This window comes from Haplochromis burtoni, unplaced genomic scaffold, assembly GCF_018398535.1.
Source record: "Haplochromis burtoni strain Fernald_Lab_line unplaced genomic scaffold, NCSU_Asbu1 Contig_108, whole genome shotgun sequence".
In the NCBI taxonomy this organism is placed as follows: Eukaryota; Metazoa; Chordata; class Actinopteri; order Cichliformes; family Cichlidae; genus Haplochromis; species Haplochromis burtoni.
This window is the reverse complement of record NW_024582469.1, coordinates 603,857-616,340: the sequence shown is the minus strand read 5'-3', so window position 1 is coordinate 616,340 and position 12,484 is coordinate 603,857. Positions and strand designations below refer to the sequence as shown.

Here is a 12,484-nt window from a genome sequence, read left to right as displayed (position 1 = left end):
TTCACACTCCAAAGGAAGCATTGGAGAGCAACTTTGGATTAACATCTTGCCCAAGGATACTTTGGCATGCAGCATGGAGCAAACAGCTCCAACCACCAACCTTCCGATAACCTGCTCTGCCTGTGCTTATATAGCAAACTTCAATTAATCAAATGATCAATTACTCAAGTGCATTTAGCACTCTAGCAGGCTGCTACTGACCCTACTGCTGTGCCTTCCTGTTGATGCAGCAAAGGTGCAGTTATTTTTCACACATGGTGTAGTTTGTTTGTTTTTTCACAACCGTACTTGAGTTAAACAGGTGCATAAATGAGCAGATATAAGGAAAGATCTCCACAGTCAGAATCTGTTATATAAAAGTCCAATAGCACATTTTAGACTCGAGAAAAGCAAAGCAAGCACATCTGCAACTATTTTCAACATCTGCACCACATCCCAAAAATATGACTGTGATTCAGAGACTAAAGGAAGTGTCCCAAACAGACCTTTACCAGCAGCTCCAAGCTGAACAAGCAGGAATACATATAGCCGGGTTGCACTGAAGCGGCCTCGGTTGCATCATCAATCTGAAGCAAAAATGATAATTTCGCATTTCGACTTGTTTATGTTTTCTTTAACTCTCCGCCACTGTTGATATTATTCACCGCTGATCAAAGTCATCATAAACATGCTTGGAAGCAGCACAAATATTGCATCAGTGGAGCCCAGGATATTTCCTGGAGCATAAATTAGTATGCTAAGAGTTGTTTTAAAAGTAGGGCAGATGGGAGGGAGATGATGTACAGATGAAAAGAAAGTTTTAAACGGGGCGAGTTTGATTTGGATACGAGAAAAAGAGAGGAGAAAACACACATTTGAAAAAAGAAAAGAAAGAGATGGCAAAAGAATGTTTGAACACATGTGACTGTTCAACATTCAAGCAAAATGCTGACCTCTCCTTTGGACTGGAGTCTTGTTTGAAGCACTCATTACTCTTGCAGGTCCCTCTTGCTGTTTTGAGACCACACTTGAAGGCAAGGCCAATTAGATTCTTGTCAAATTACATTAGCGCAGCATATTTTCTAAGCCTAATCCTCTAAGTGTATGTGAAAAATGCATCAACAACTCGATTTAGCCTCAAAGCAGCTAAAATGAGATTCCACGTGTGCTTTGTTAATTTAAGAAAATTAAATGCAGTCTGTCAGAGTTGATGCAGGACCTCAAGCTTCCTCAATCTGCCAGACTTCTGAAACAAAAAGTCCTTTTTCAGTGGAACCTAAGCTTGTGCTTTTTTCTATTTCTAACAAGCTAAACTAACATTTTAGGTAGTTTTTGCAGAGCAGAGACACTATACTGTCTCAGTGTTTTGTTTGTTTATCTTTAGTTAAACTTTGGGAAACCTGCCTAACCAGAAGACGAAAGGTTAAGACCAGTTCACAGTGGCTGTCTAAAAGAAAAAAAACATGGGCATAATTGCACATACTGCAAAACGATTCATAATTTTGGATGGCTCGTTAAAAAAGGAAGATATTTTTTGTTAATATTTGCTTTAAAATAAAAAAATTAACCTTCTTTATTGACAGTCAGGATAATGTAAAAAGCTTTAGCCAACAATTGCAGGAAACCTTTTATGAAACTTTACCGTCACTGCAAATAGATACTTATTTGCCTGACAATGCACAAGAGTGCTTATCAAACACAGTAAAGTGTTTGATAAGCGTAGTGTGGGAGAAGTCAGACAAAAAATGGTCATGTACTGTGTTCATAACACAAATCTGGAAGTCCAAAATCAGGCAGGGGGAAGAGAAAATCCAAGATCACATCGCGTAGGTGTTTGGAAAGTTTTAATTCAAGCAAAGCAAGTTCATTCTTATGTACCCTGTTTACTCTGTTTTAACTGCAGCAGTTACAAATCACTGTAGTAGTAGTATTCCTCTCTGATTCAGATTCCTTTTGGCTATTCTGCAAAAGTGAATTGTTTATACTGTGGAGGCTGCGGACCTTAACTGGATGTTTAGTGGGCGTCTGGCCAACCCAAAACCCACAGAGACAGGCTGCTGCAGACCTCCCTGTCCTGTCAGCTGACTTTGTTTCCCAGGGTCCCCAATCCAAAAGGCCATCTGAGTCAATCTCTGCAAACACACAAGAAGAAGGAGCAGGAAAAATGCTTAGATTCATATTCACCAGGCATACATCAGTAGCTAAACACTGAAAATTGTAATGACTGCGGTTTAAATCATTTCTCTAATGCTTTGAGACAAAGAGCAGTGTATGTGTGTATCTATATGTGTCCAATACAGTGATGTTTTCCATGGTGCCTCTCAGCAGAAGTTGACTCAGCTTGAGTTAGAGTCATCAAAAAACAGCCTAGCGTGCTGTAGCTTTTGGAAAGCTTCTTGCCGTTTCCGAAAGGCAAAACTTACCCGGGCCTGATACCTTACGCTGCAAAATGTTCCCCCCTTTTTCAAAAGTTTAGCCATGTATGGGAGAGTAGCAAACAGAGCAGAGGGAATGATTGCACTCAATAGATTGCTGACACATACCACTAAGTAATCAGTTTGAGACGGAAGGAGCTATTAAAAAATGAGAGCTGACAGTTTTAATAGAGAATAAACAACAAAAAAGGCAACTTACTGTCATTTTATGTGGGGCAGAGTTGAGGTTTTAAGTAGAGTCAGATGATTTTGACACAATATTGGTGGTTTTGTTTTCGTTTTTTTCTTACCAGTTTTTCATTTACAGCAGTGTGTATCTGTTAATGTACGGCCAGTCTTAATGAAAGCAAATCTATTTCAGTTGGAATGATGTTTCTACCTGCAACACACCACACACACACACACCACACACACACACACACACACACACCAAGTCCGATTAAAATTATATATATATATATATAATTATAATATAATATTATATATATATATATATATATACGTATTTTAACACATGATCCTTGTTGAACGGTATTAGATGTGAGTGAAATTGTATGTTAAATGATGAATGTAAGGTCATCTTCAAGTGTAAAATTAATACCAAGGAAAGTCACAGTGGTCCTGTGTGGGATTAGAACTGTTCTTCTGCCACTTCCTGCCTCCTGAGGCAAATTTTGTTTCCCTTTCAGTTTGGAGAAGTACTGTTTATGTCCATGAACAGGAAAGAATAGATTCAGTTTCATGACAATTTTAAAGTCTGCCCTTGGGTACCAGGCAGGAGTGCCAACTTGAAAACTCAGTTTCCATTTTTAGTCTAACATTATGTCCACTCGAACGGATTCCTGAGGAAGAAGATTTGATTTTCCCTAACCAGTCACAATACCCATGTATCAACTTGAATCTTATCTCATTTTAAGAGTGGGGCAGTGCAAAGTCAAAACAGCTCAGTGTGTTCGTCCATTATTATTTAGTACCCATGCCTCAGGAGTGCTTAATGTAGAGGTGGGCGGATCGATCCAGATATCGATGGTATCGATACCAATTGGTATCAGACTGATTCTAGCACAATAGGGTCTATACTTTGGAAATTCAAACATATACCCCAATCATGCACTGTTAATTTTTTTTTAAACTTTTTGTGTCTTTCATTTATAGCCTATAGCACATTTAAACAACAGAGCTGCCCCAAAGTTAGAGACAAGCATATTTACACTCAGTGAAAGATGTGTTATGTTGTGTTAACTTTTTTTGGAAAGTAAAAATCACAGTAATTTAGTGGTCATTAAAATTTGTTCAGAATAGGTTTAAATTTTTATATTTTACATTTATAGGTATAATATAATATCTGTATTGGCAATGTACTGACATGCTGCCAGCTTGATACCAAGTAAATAAGTATCACACAACTCTAATGTTAGTCCGCATCTTCAAAGCAACTTAAAAGTAGTGTTAATCCCGCCTCTGGCAGTGATTGGCTAATCATCATTTTTCATCAGCCATTGGGCCAACAGTCAGCTCAGAGGAGCGGATGAATTTGATGGTCAAACATCAGAATATGCTCCTATAATAAAGCTATATGTGCTTGCAATTCATGTAAAATGGATTAATTAATCATTTTTTAGAAAATTAACAGAAAATATGCTTTAAAAAAATGTCAGGAATAATTACGCATCCCTATCCCCCAACCACCACTACCTGCCCCACCTTCTCTTTAAAAAAAGGTCTTTCTTCTTTATTTCCTCCCCCGTCTCTTCTCTTGAAGTGCTCACACACTGAGGCCCACTGTAGCAAGGGGCCTATTCATGAGGCCAAGAGACAGTGAAGGAAAACACAAAGAGCTCCCCACACAGCAGAGAGGACTCTGAGCTCAGCGCTGACCCCTGAAGGATGTGTGTGGGCTGCACCCAGACACACTGGCCCCGCCGACACCAGCCTAGGCTCCTCCCTACTCTGAGCTTGACCTTTAGCTAAACTCCCAAAACAACCTCAAACGGACTTGCAACTGTCAATAACAGCTCGATGAGAGGAATGAGAATGAGAAATGAAGTCTGAGTGGTTATCAGCTGTTGCCAGTGAAAAACCTCAGAGGAGTCTCTCCCATGCAAAATGCTGGCAACCAGCAAACAACTTGAGGAACAAAAGGAAGTCAGTGGGAAAGGAATAGCTGCTAAACTAAGAACTGAAATCAGTGTTAAAAGACAAATCCCTAAGTTGAACAAGTTCTCTGCCATAAATTAAAGCACAATATTCTGATAATGGCTGTCTGGAAAGATTACAGGCTTTGTTTTCCCTCATGACTCTTGCTTTTCTTGATGATGGGAACTTTGACAGTCCTGGTTTTAAGCCATTGTCTTAATGCTTCTAAATATTTTCTTGCCAAGAAAAGTGTAATAAAATTTAAAGGAATTTTTATACCACTGTAAATCTGAGCCCCTCTTGTCTGTCTGTGCTTCCAGTGCTGGACCAGCTCCTGATGGAGCTCCACCGCTTCTTGGTCATCTTGGACAAGGAGACGCTGAGTGGGAACGCCACCGTCCAGAAGGGTTTACTGTCTGATCTCCTCCAGTCCTACAGGGCTTCGACTGGTAAGAGCACTTTTTCAGAAACAGTGGACCATTATTCACCCGTCTTTTCAAAGTACAGTTGCTATACACTCAACAGCAACTTCATTAGGTACACAATTTCTACTTGTTAATGGCAATATCTAATCAGCCAATCACTTGGCTGTAGCTCAGTGCATTCAGGCTTGGAGACATGGTCAAGGCAACCAGCTACAGTTTTTTTAAAAACTGTCCTACTTGCTTAGAGTTTAACTTATATGTGCCAGACAAGTCAGTAAACTGTGAGTGGTAATAATAAAATAACATCTGTCTATAGTCTAACATGTCGGCCCAAACAACTTCAAACTTAAAGCAGATGAAGACAGAAATACAAATCTGAAACCGCATGACCAAATTCTCACTTCATATTTATTCAGGAACTGATTTTCATGGATATTTTATGGGGAAAGTTTAAATCAGTTTGATATGTTTGATTAAAAAAATAACAAATCGGAAGTGAAAGCGTGCAAACAAGTCATAGACATACAGTTACTGAACTACAATATAATAACTTCCTTAGGAAAATTTCATGAGAGGAAGAGAAAATTATTCTTCCCAGTATGTAATTGGGAGGTTAGATATACTGTGAAGTCTAAATAACCGCAGAATTAGCTGACTCACAGCAAACTGCAGAGTAGAATTACTGCAAACATGTTACATGTAACATTTGAAGTGAGAAATGACCTAAACAAGTCTAACCGTGGTTATATTTAGTCATGTTTAACACTACCATGAGCAACTGTAGATGTGCAGTGTTGGTAAAACTAAAGTTCTAAAATTAGATCAAACTCTAGATGAACTAAAATCATCATATATATCCCACTGTGTAATTATCTTTAACAAAAATAAGCCAAAACACATTAAAACAGCTAAGCACAGCCTAACTGCTTTGATAGGAATTAAGTAGCAGCAAGGTGTTATTAATCAAAGACACTTTAATTAACTGATTATCTGCAAGTGTGAGCACTTTTATCAAGTTTTGGCATTTTAGTGGTCGGACCCCAAGGTAATAAAATTCTACAAAAAACCCAAGAAACTCTACAGACCTCAGTTAGCATGGTTAATGTTAAAGTTTGACAGTACAAATAGAAAAAGACTGTACAAGTATGGCTTCTTTGGAATAGTTGCCAAGAGAAAGCCTCTTCTCTCTAAAAAGATCATGACAGCATGGCTTCGGTTTGCAAAGTTGCATCTGAACAAACCACAAGACTTCTGAAACAATGTCCTTTAGACAGACAAGACCAAAGTGAATATGTTTGGCCATTGTGCACAGCACCACGGTTGGAAAAATCAAACCCAGCATATCAGCACAAACGCCTAATGTCAAGGTCATAATTACCAAGTGTCAAGCACGGTGGTGGACGTTAATGATTCAGGTTGATTTTCCAGCCATAAGACCTGTGAACCTTGCATCACTGGGTCAACCATGAGCTCTGTACACCAAAGTAGTCTAGAGTCCAGTGCGAGGCCACCTGTACGACCAGCTTGCCTGAAATTGGATCATGAAATAGAAAAATTATTCCAAGGACAAGAGTAAATCTACAACAGAATGACTGAAAAAGAAAAGAATCAAAGTGTTGCAATGATGCAGTCAAAGTAAGAGAGCTGTGCATAAATGAATGCCTGGAAACCTCAATGAAGTGAACCAGTGTTTTAAAAGAGAAGTTCAAAATTCCTCTTTAATGATGTGAAAGACTGATAAGCACGTCATTATTGATGGTTCTACAACATATTAAATTATGGGATGTGCTTAGTTTTTCACACACTGCTTCAGCAATTTGGTTTAGTTTTTCTTATAGTAAATAAATAATGACACACTGTGATGTGTCATGTTTTATTATTCATCTGAGCTTATATTTAGCTCATTTTAAGACCTGATGTTAGGGTCTAGATTTTATGTTAAAACTTGATAGAGGGTGTATGTTCTTTGTACCATAAGTGTGTGAAAGGAAATAATTAAAAAGTATGAAAGGTTCACTTTAAAGTTGCTGTGGAAGTGTTCCTAGTTGGCCTATTAGTATGCATAAATCCACTTACAACAATGTTGCAGTGTTTTGTTTTGTTGTTTGGTGCATTATTAGGTTTTTCTTTTTTTTTAAAAAAAAAAGTTAATTTCAGTAGAAGAATTTGTCACAAACCTTTAAACTGTTCTCTTGATTTTTGCATCTAAAACTGTAACACTGGTTGAAGGTTAACCACAAATGTTTCAATTCATTCAAAAGCTGCATGGACCGGCTGGCAGTTAATCTGCCATCCAACAAAGTATCTTATGTAACATGTGGTCATTCCCTGCATTTCCCACACTTAAGTGAAACTGGCCTAGGAGAAGTTATTAAACCACCTACTCTGGTTTTATTTTGTTATTTTGAGCTCTTACTAACCTTTCATAATCATATCCCTGCAAGCTTTGCAAAAACATCACTTAATCTCAATTTTGGTAGCTAAAGCCACATTGTGCCTGCAGGATTGCTCTTTTTTTCTTTACTACATTCCTCCCTCTGTTGCAAAATTATTTGCTTCATGCAATTTTTTACAATTTTCAGTTTATAATCAAGCTAAAACTTAACTTGTTAACTTTTTAAACAGCTTCAGATGAGTTTTTTTCTTGCAACTGCTGCTGGGCTGATGTGATTTATGGTGCTCTATGCCTGCTACTTAATCTTTGAAGCAACTAATTAATGACATGCCACCGCTACCTCAAAAATAGTTTGACACAAATATGATAATGACTTTTTGTTTGTTTGGTTGATTGGTTTTTGTAATGACCCCGATTCTTTGCCATTTTTGTCATTTGCTGTCACCTTCTCACTTCTGGATTTTAAAAGTCAACTCTCTTTCGCCCTGTTTTTCTCAGAGAGCTCTCACACTGTTCACTAACACACACCAGCAGTCAAGCTTTTCCATGTTCAGGTCTTGGACTCGTCTCTCCGTACTTCCTCTTCTGGCTCCAAGCTGTATCATTTTTCCGAAGCTGCATTTATCCTCTGGGGATGCTCACTTCCTCTGAGCAGCAATTTATAAATAGCATTTCAACTTTGTTCCCCGAAAATCTGTTTTCACTGTACAGGCAAAACATCATTTTATGCTGCTGCTGTTTGGTTTCACCTCATGATATCTATTTCAAAGGAGAAGCCCTTCTCCGCAGTATCACCCAAGGTTAGAGTTTTGTTTGATTTCCTCTAATCTAAGTCAGCTAAAATATTTAATTCCAGTGAAAAACTGTGCTGCAGCTCCGGAACAAATTCCCATAACAGGTTACAGTAACCAACTGGAGCCTTCGTAGCCACAACCTCTGTGTTTATTGTTCAAGAAAAGGCCTTTCTTCAGACTGTTTGTGTGGCAATGTTATGGCGATGTCCTCACCAGCTTGTAATTACTCCACCATGTTGAGAGTGACATGACTCCAGCTGTAGTCCTTTCCTCGCTGACTCTAGCATTGATGTATGTCAGAAGGTTTCATCATCTCCACTTTTTGCCTGAAGAGTTGAGTGCAAGTGAAGTCAAGTTCATCCTTTAGTTCCTTAGTCTGGTTATGATCAGCTCCTCTAACCATGCAAAAGAAACAGAAAATGGATCACTTTTAGAGTCAAATGCAAAGTTTTTGTGAATGCATGATTGTTATGAACAGGTGGATTAAGTTCAGGAGTTGCCTTGTATATTAAAAAGCAATGTAAAACTTCCGCTACAGACGTGACACAGTGCTGTATCTGTGCAGGCAAGGAGACTAATGCCTGATGAATGCTTGCCACGGTAAGAGTGGGTGTGAATAGTGGCCCTATCTATGTGCACAATGGACTACTTGTTTGGGTGAAGTTTCCCTTTTATCCTGGACTTCTTTTTGACAAGCACGATGGAAGTTTGTTTTGCACCAAGGTGGAATCAGATTTTCCCATCAGCTGTCTCAAGGGAAAGCAAAATATGCATTCTTTCCGTGTTATCGTTTGCAGTTAAGTCACATTGTGAATATATTCAACCAAATCAAAAAAAATCTACTTTGGGAATTCAAAGCAAGCGTTAAACAGTAAAAAAGACAAAAATACCTGTGCATAAGCTCATATTTTCTTGGCATTTGTGTTTGTTGTTTTGTAAGGTTTGCTTAAATTCAATAAAGGTGTTTGTGGTAGCTAACCACAGAGCAAAAACATCTATGCAAAAGTGCACTGCTGTCAGCAGTTAATCACCTTCTGCTGTCTCTGTTTACAGGTGCTGATGAGGAGTATATCTACATGAACAAAGTCGTTCCGGGAAAAGAAAAAAATGGTAAAGGTGTGAGTTTTAAATGTTGCTCTTTGAACTTTGAAAATGACTTAGTGGTTTTTGTATGTATATGTAAGTATAGCTTTGAAAATTGTATAATAAGAAATGCAAATGTAAATGTTTGATGGCAGATTGAATGAAAACGTGTAAACTGTTAAGCGCACCGAAGCACCGGTTTGTTCCACATTCCAGCTTGTACATTGAAACTCAATTGTTGAGGTGTACATTTTCTCTTTGTGCATAAATGAATCAACACTGGCCTAAAATATATTAAAGCAGATATTCAATCCCATTTTGCCTTGGCCGCATCTGTCCGAAATTGCTTATATCACTGTTCAGACTGATCTGCGTATTAGCACCATCATTTTTTAATGACTTCATAGTCTTACCAGGCTGTTTGGCTTACTTTACCATATTGTATTACAAAATTCTGTACATCGTGAACCAGGAAAGTGAAAGAATAATATAACAGTAATATGAGTTAATAGATAACAAATTAGTTAAATAAATTTTGGTTGATAAAAACTGTTATGTCCACTCAAATATCTTATGTACAATGTAAATCTCTTGTGCTCTCGATTTCTGGTTTGTTCAATTAAGCACTGTGCAAACTGGATTATGGAACAAACTGATCCTTCACTGCACTGAACTGTAATCCACAATGCAAAATTTTTACGTCAATAAGGCATCGTCAGCTGTCAAAAAACAACTGCATACATTTGGATTAGCACAAGAAAACACCCACAAATTACTAATTTTACAACTTCACACATACACAGACTCTTTGTGCTGAATTGTCTCGTATACGCCTAAAAACTACAGGCTTCAAACAATAATATTTAAAGATGTTATGCTATTGAAAAAAAATGGGGTTATAAACGAAAGGCTTAACACGGAATTACTGACATAGTTATATAACAATGTTTGAGTCAAGCTCAACTAATTAAGACAAATGTCACATACAAAACTGAAATCTTTCATAAAAGTTTGTGCTCAATAATCCCAATAATTATTAGCCACTGCTGACTTTTCCAGCAGGTTCTTTTTTTTTAAAATTACTATACTAACAGGTGTAAAAATCTATTTGACATAAAGCTCAATACTTTGAAAAAAGAATGAATATCAATTCTCATAATTGGTGGCATCTGTTTCAGTTAATCTTATTCTTTGTTTTCCGACCACATACCTACCAAACTCACCCACCATTCATTGGCATTGCATCAGCAGTACACGGTGTTGCATGCCAGTAAAAACCAAAGAACTGCTGACTAAGATGGTAAACTAGGTAGATTTTTTGCATGCGAACAAATTTAGATCAAGGCAAAGTTTGCAACCTCACAGAGTTGAATGTCACATTTTCACATTTCCTTGTCATTCTTTAGGTTTCATCCATCTATTCTTGGATTATTCCATCCATCTATCCATTCTCTTCCGCTTATTTTTTATCAGGATAAACGACAGAACAGGTCGCCAATCTAAACATAAAAGGTTTCTGGCAAAAGCTCGTCATGTCTGTATTATATATCGTTAGTGTAGCTAATATTCATATTGCTTACAAATTACCTACTGTACTTACATAATCCTGTTATGATGACTTCATTTCAGAGTAAATTTTTCTGAATATGAAACAAAGAAAGCACCTTTTTTTTCCTTCTTTTTAAAAAAAGGGCTTTTAGTGTAATTTTGCGTTTATCCATGAAGGTCAGATGGCGCATAGTTGTTACACTATTTCCATCTCATGCTCAGTTTACTTTCAACTGAACAGACATGATAAGCCGCTGCAAGCTGTGGCCCCTTCAGCTCCTCAGCACTCGCCCACCATTTCCTGTCTGTTTCTTCGCAGAGCCTCAACATCTGAGACTGACCTGTTTTGTTTGGACAGTGATAAAGAATGTGGTTTGAATGAGCACTAGAGTTAACACATATTTTCAGCAGCGATGCTTACAAAGCCACACGCTGTCTACCACAGAAACTCATGTGAGGGGGGGATGAAATACACTCGGAGTGAACTTTGTTTGTTAAAATAGGATGAGCTACATTATTTATTTATTTACCTTTTCTTTTACTGTAAAGCATTGCTCATAAAACGACAGGCAGCCTGGTTCAATTATCTTACGTGTACGTGATAGTACACGTGCAGCCTGTGGTAATGCAGTGCTTTTGCTGCAGTTCATATCAGCGTGTTTCTATTCTTGTAATGATACAAAAAGGTATAGAGCAAAGGTACAGACAGGGACTTTTTATAACACATATATGAACTCTAGTTGGCTTAAGGATGTTCTCTGAAGGTCACATTTGAGACTAAAAAAAATTATAAGACACTGAAGAAAATCTTAAAGAGAAAATTGCTGTGCCATTTTGTCACGCTCATTAGGCCTCATATTAATATTAAATATTGTAGCGGGTCAGGGCTGTTCGGGGTTCTGTGTGTACAGTTCTGTTTGTTTATGTTGCCATAGTGACGGGTGACGCCCTCTCGCTGCGAAGGTGTGTCCTTCCGGGGTCAGAGGGCGCCCTGGGTGTTGTTGTTGTTGCCGCGCTGAGCAGTTAGCTAGCGGCAGTGTTCTTCTGCAAATGTTAATAAACGGCTGTGCTCCCTGGCTAGCTCACGGGAAGCAAGACCAAACGATACCTCCGTCTCCTCCTTGTCTGAGCTCGCCAAATTGGTGTCAGAAGTGGGATAGCTCACCCTCGCCGTAATGGAGAGAGACATTCAGAGGCTGGAGCAAGCTGTCGAGGAGAACATTCCCCACTTGGGAAACCGGTGATTGAAGAGAGAGGATGTGAGCGGCCAAGTAAGTCCCCGGACGGGTCCCGATAGCGCGAGCGCACTGCGGCGGCGGCCCGTCGCGGCAGATGCTAGGGCAATGCTTCATGGGCTACCTCTGTCGATCCACACGCCGAGCCCCCAGCCACGAGCAGTTATGCCTACCACGCCAGTTAAGGTACCGAAATACAACGGGCTAACCCCGCTAGAGCCCTACCTCTCACAAGTGCGGCTGGCCGCCAGACATAGTGGCTGGAGCGAAGAGGAGACTGCTACACACCTAGCACTAGCATTAGAGGGAGATGCACTGCAGATACTCCTTGACCTAGCCCCGGCAGAGCAGCATGAGCTCCAGGCCCTCACTACGGCACTCGAGAGGCGATTCAGGCAGCGGCACTCCACTGATCAGAGAAGAGAGCAGCTAACCAACCGGAGCCGTCGACCGG

The 12,484-nt window shown here is 39.1% G+C and overlaps 1 protein-coding gene across 4 annotated transcripts in view; it reads left to right on the top strand.

Annotated features, from left to right (window-relative positions):
• The window catches only part of afap1l2 (actin filament associated protein 1-like 2), a 45,490-nt gene that overhangs the window by 8,718 nt on the left and 24,288 nt on the right, over positions 1 to 12,484 (top strand). For 3 of the 4 annotated variants that reach the window (XM_005928161.3, XM_005928159.3, XM_042223303.1), the window contains exons 2-3: positions 4,871 to 4,999; positions 9,218 to 9,280. In XM_005928161.3, the coding sequence (XP_005928223.1) occupies positions 4,871 to 4,999; positions 9,218 to 9,280 (192 nt within the window). The remainder of the gene's footprint in view (positions 1 to 4,870; positions 5,000 to 9,217; positions 9,281 to 12,484) is intronic. The other variant, XM_042223301.1, reaches the window with a different exon arrangement.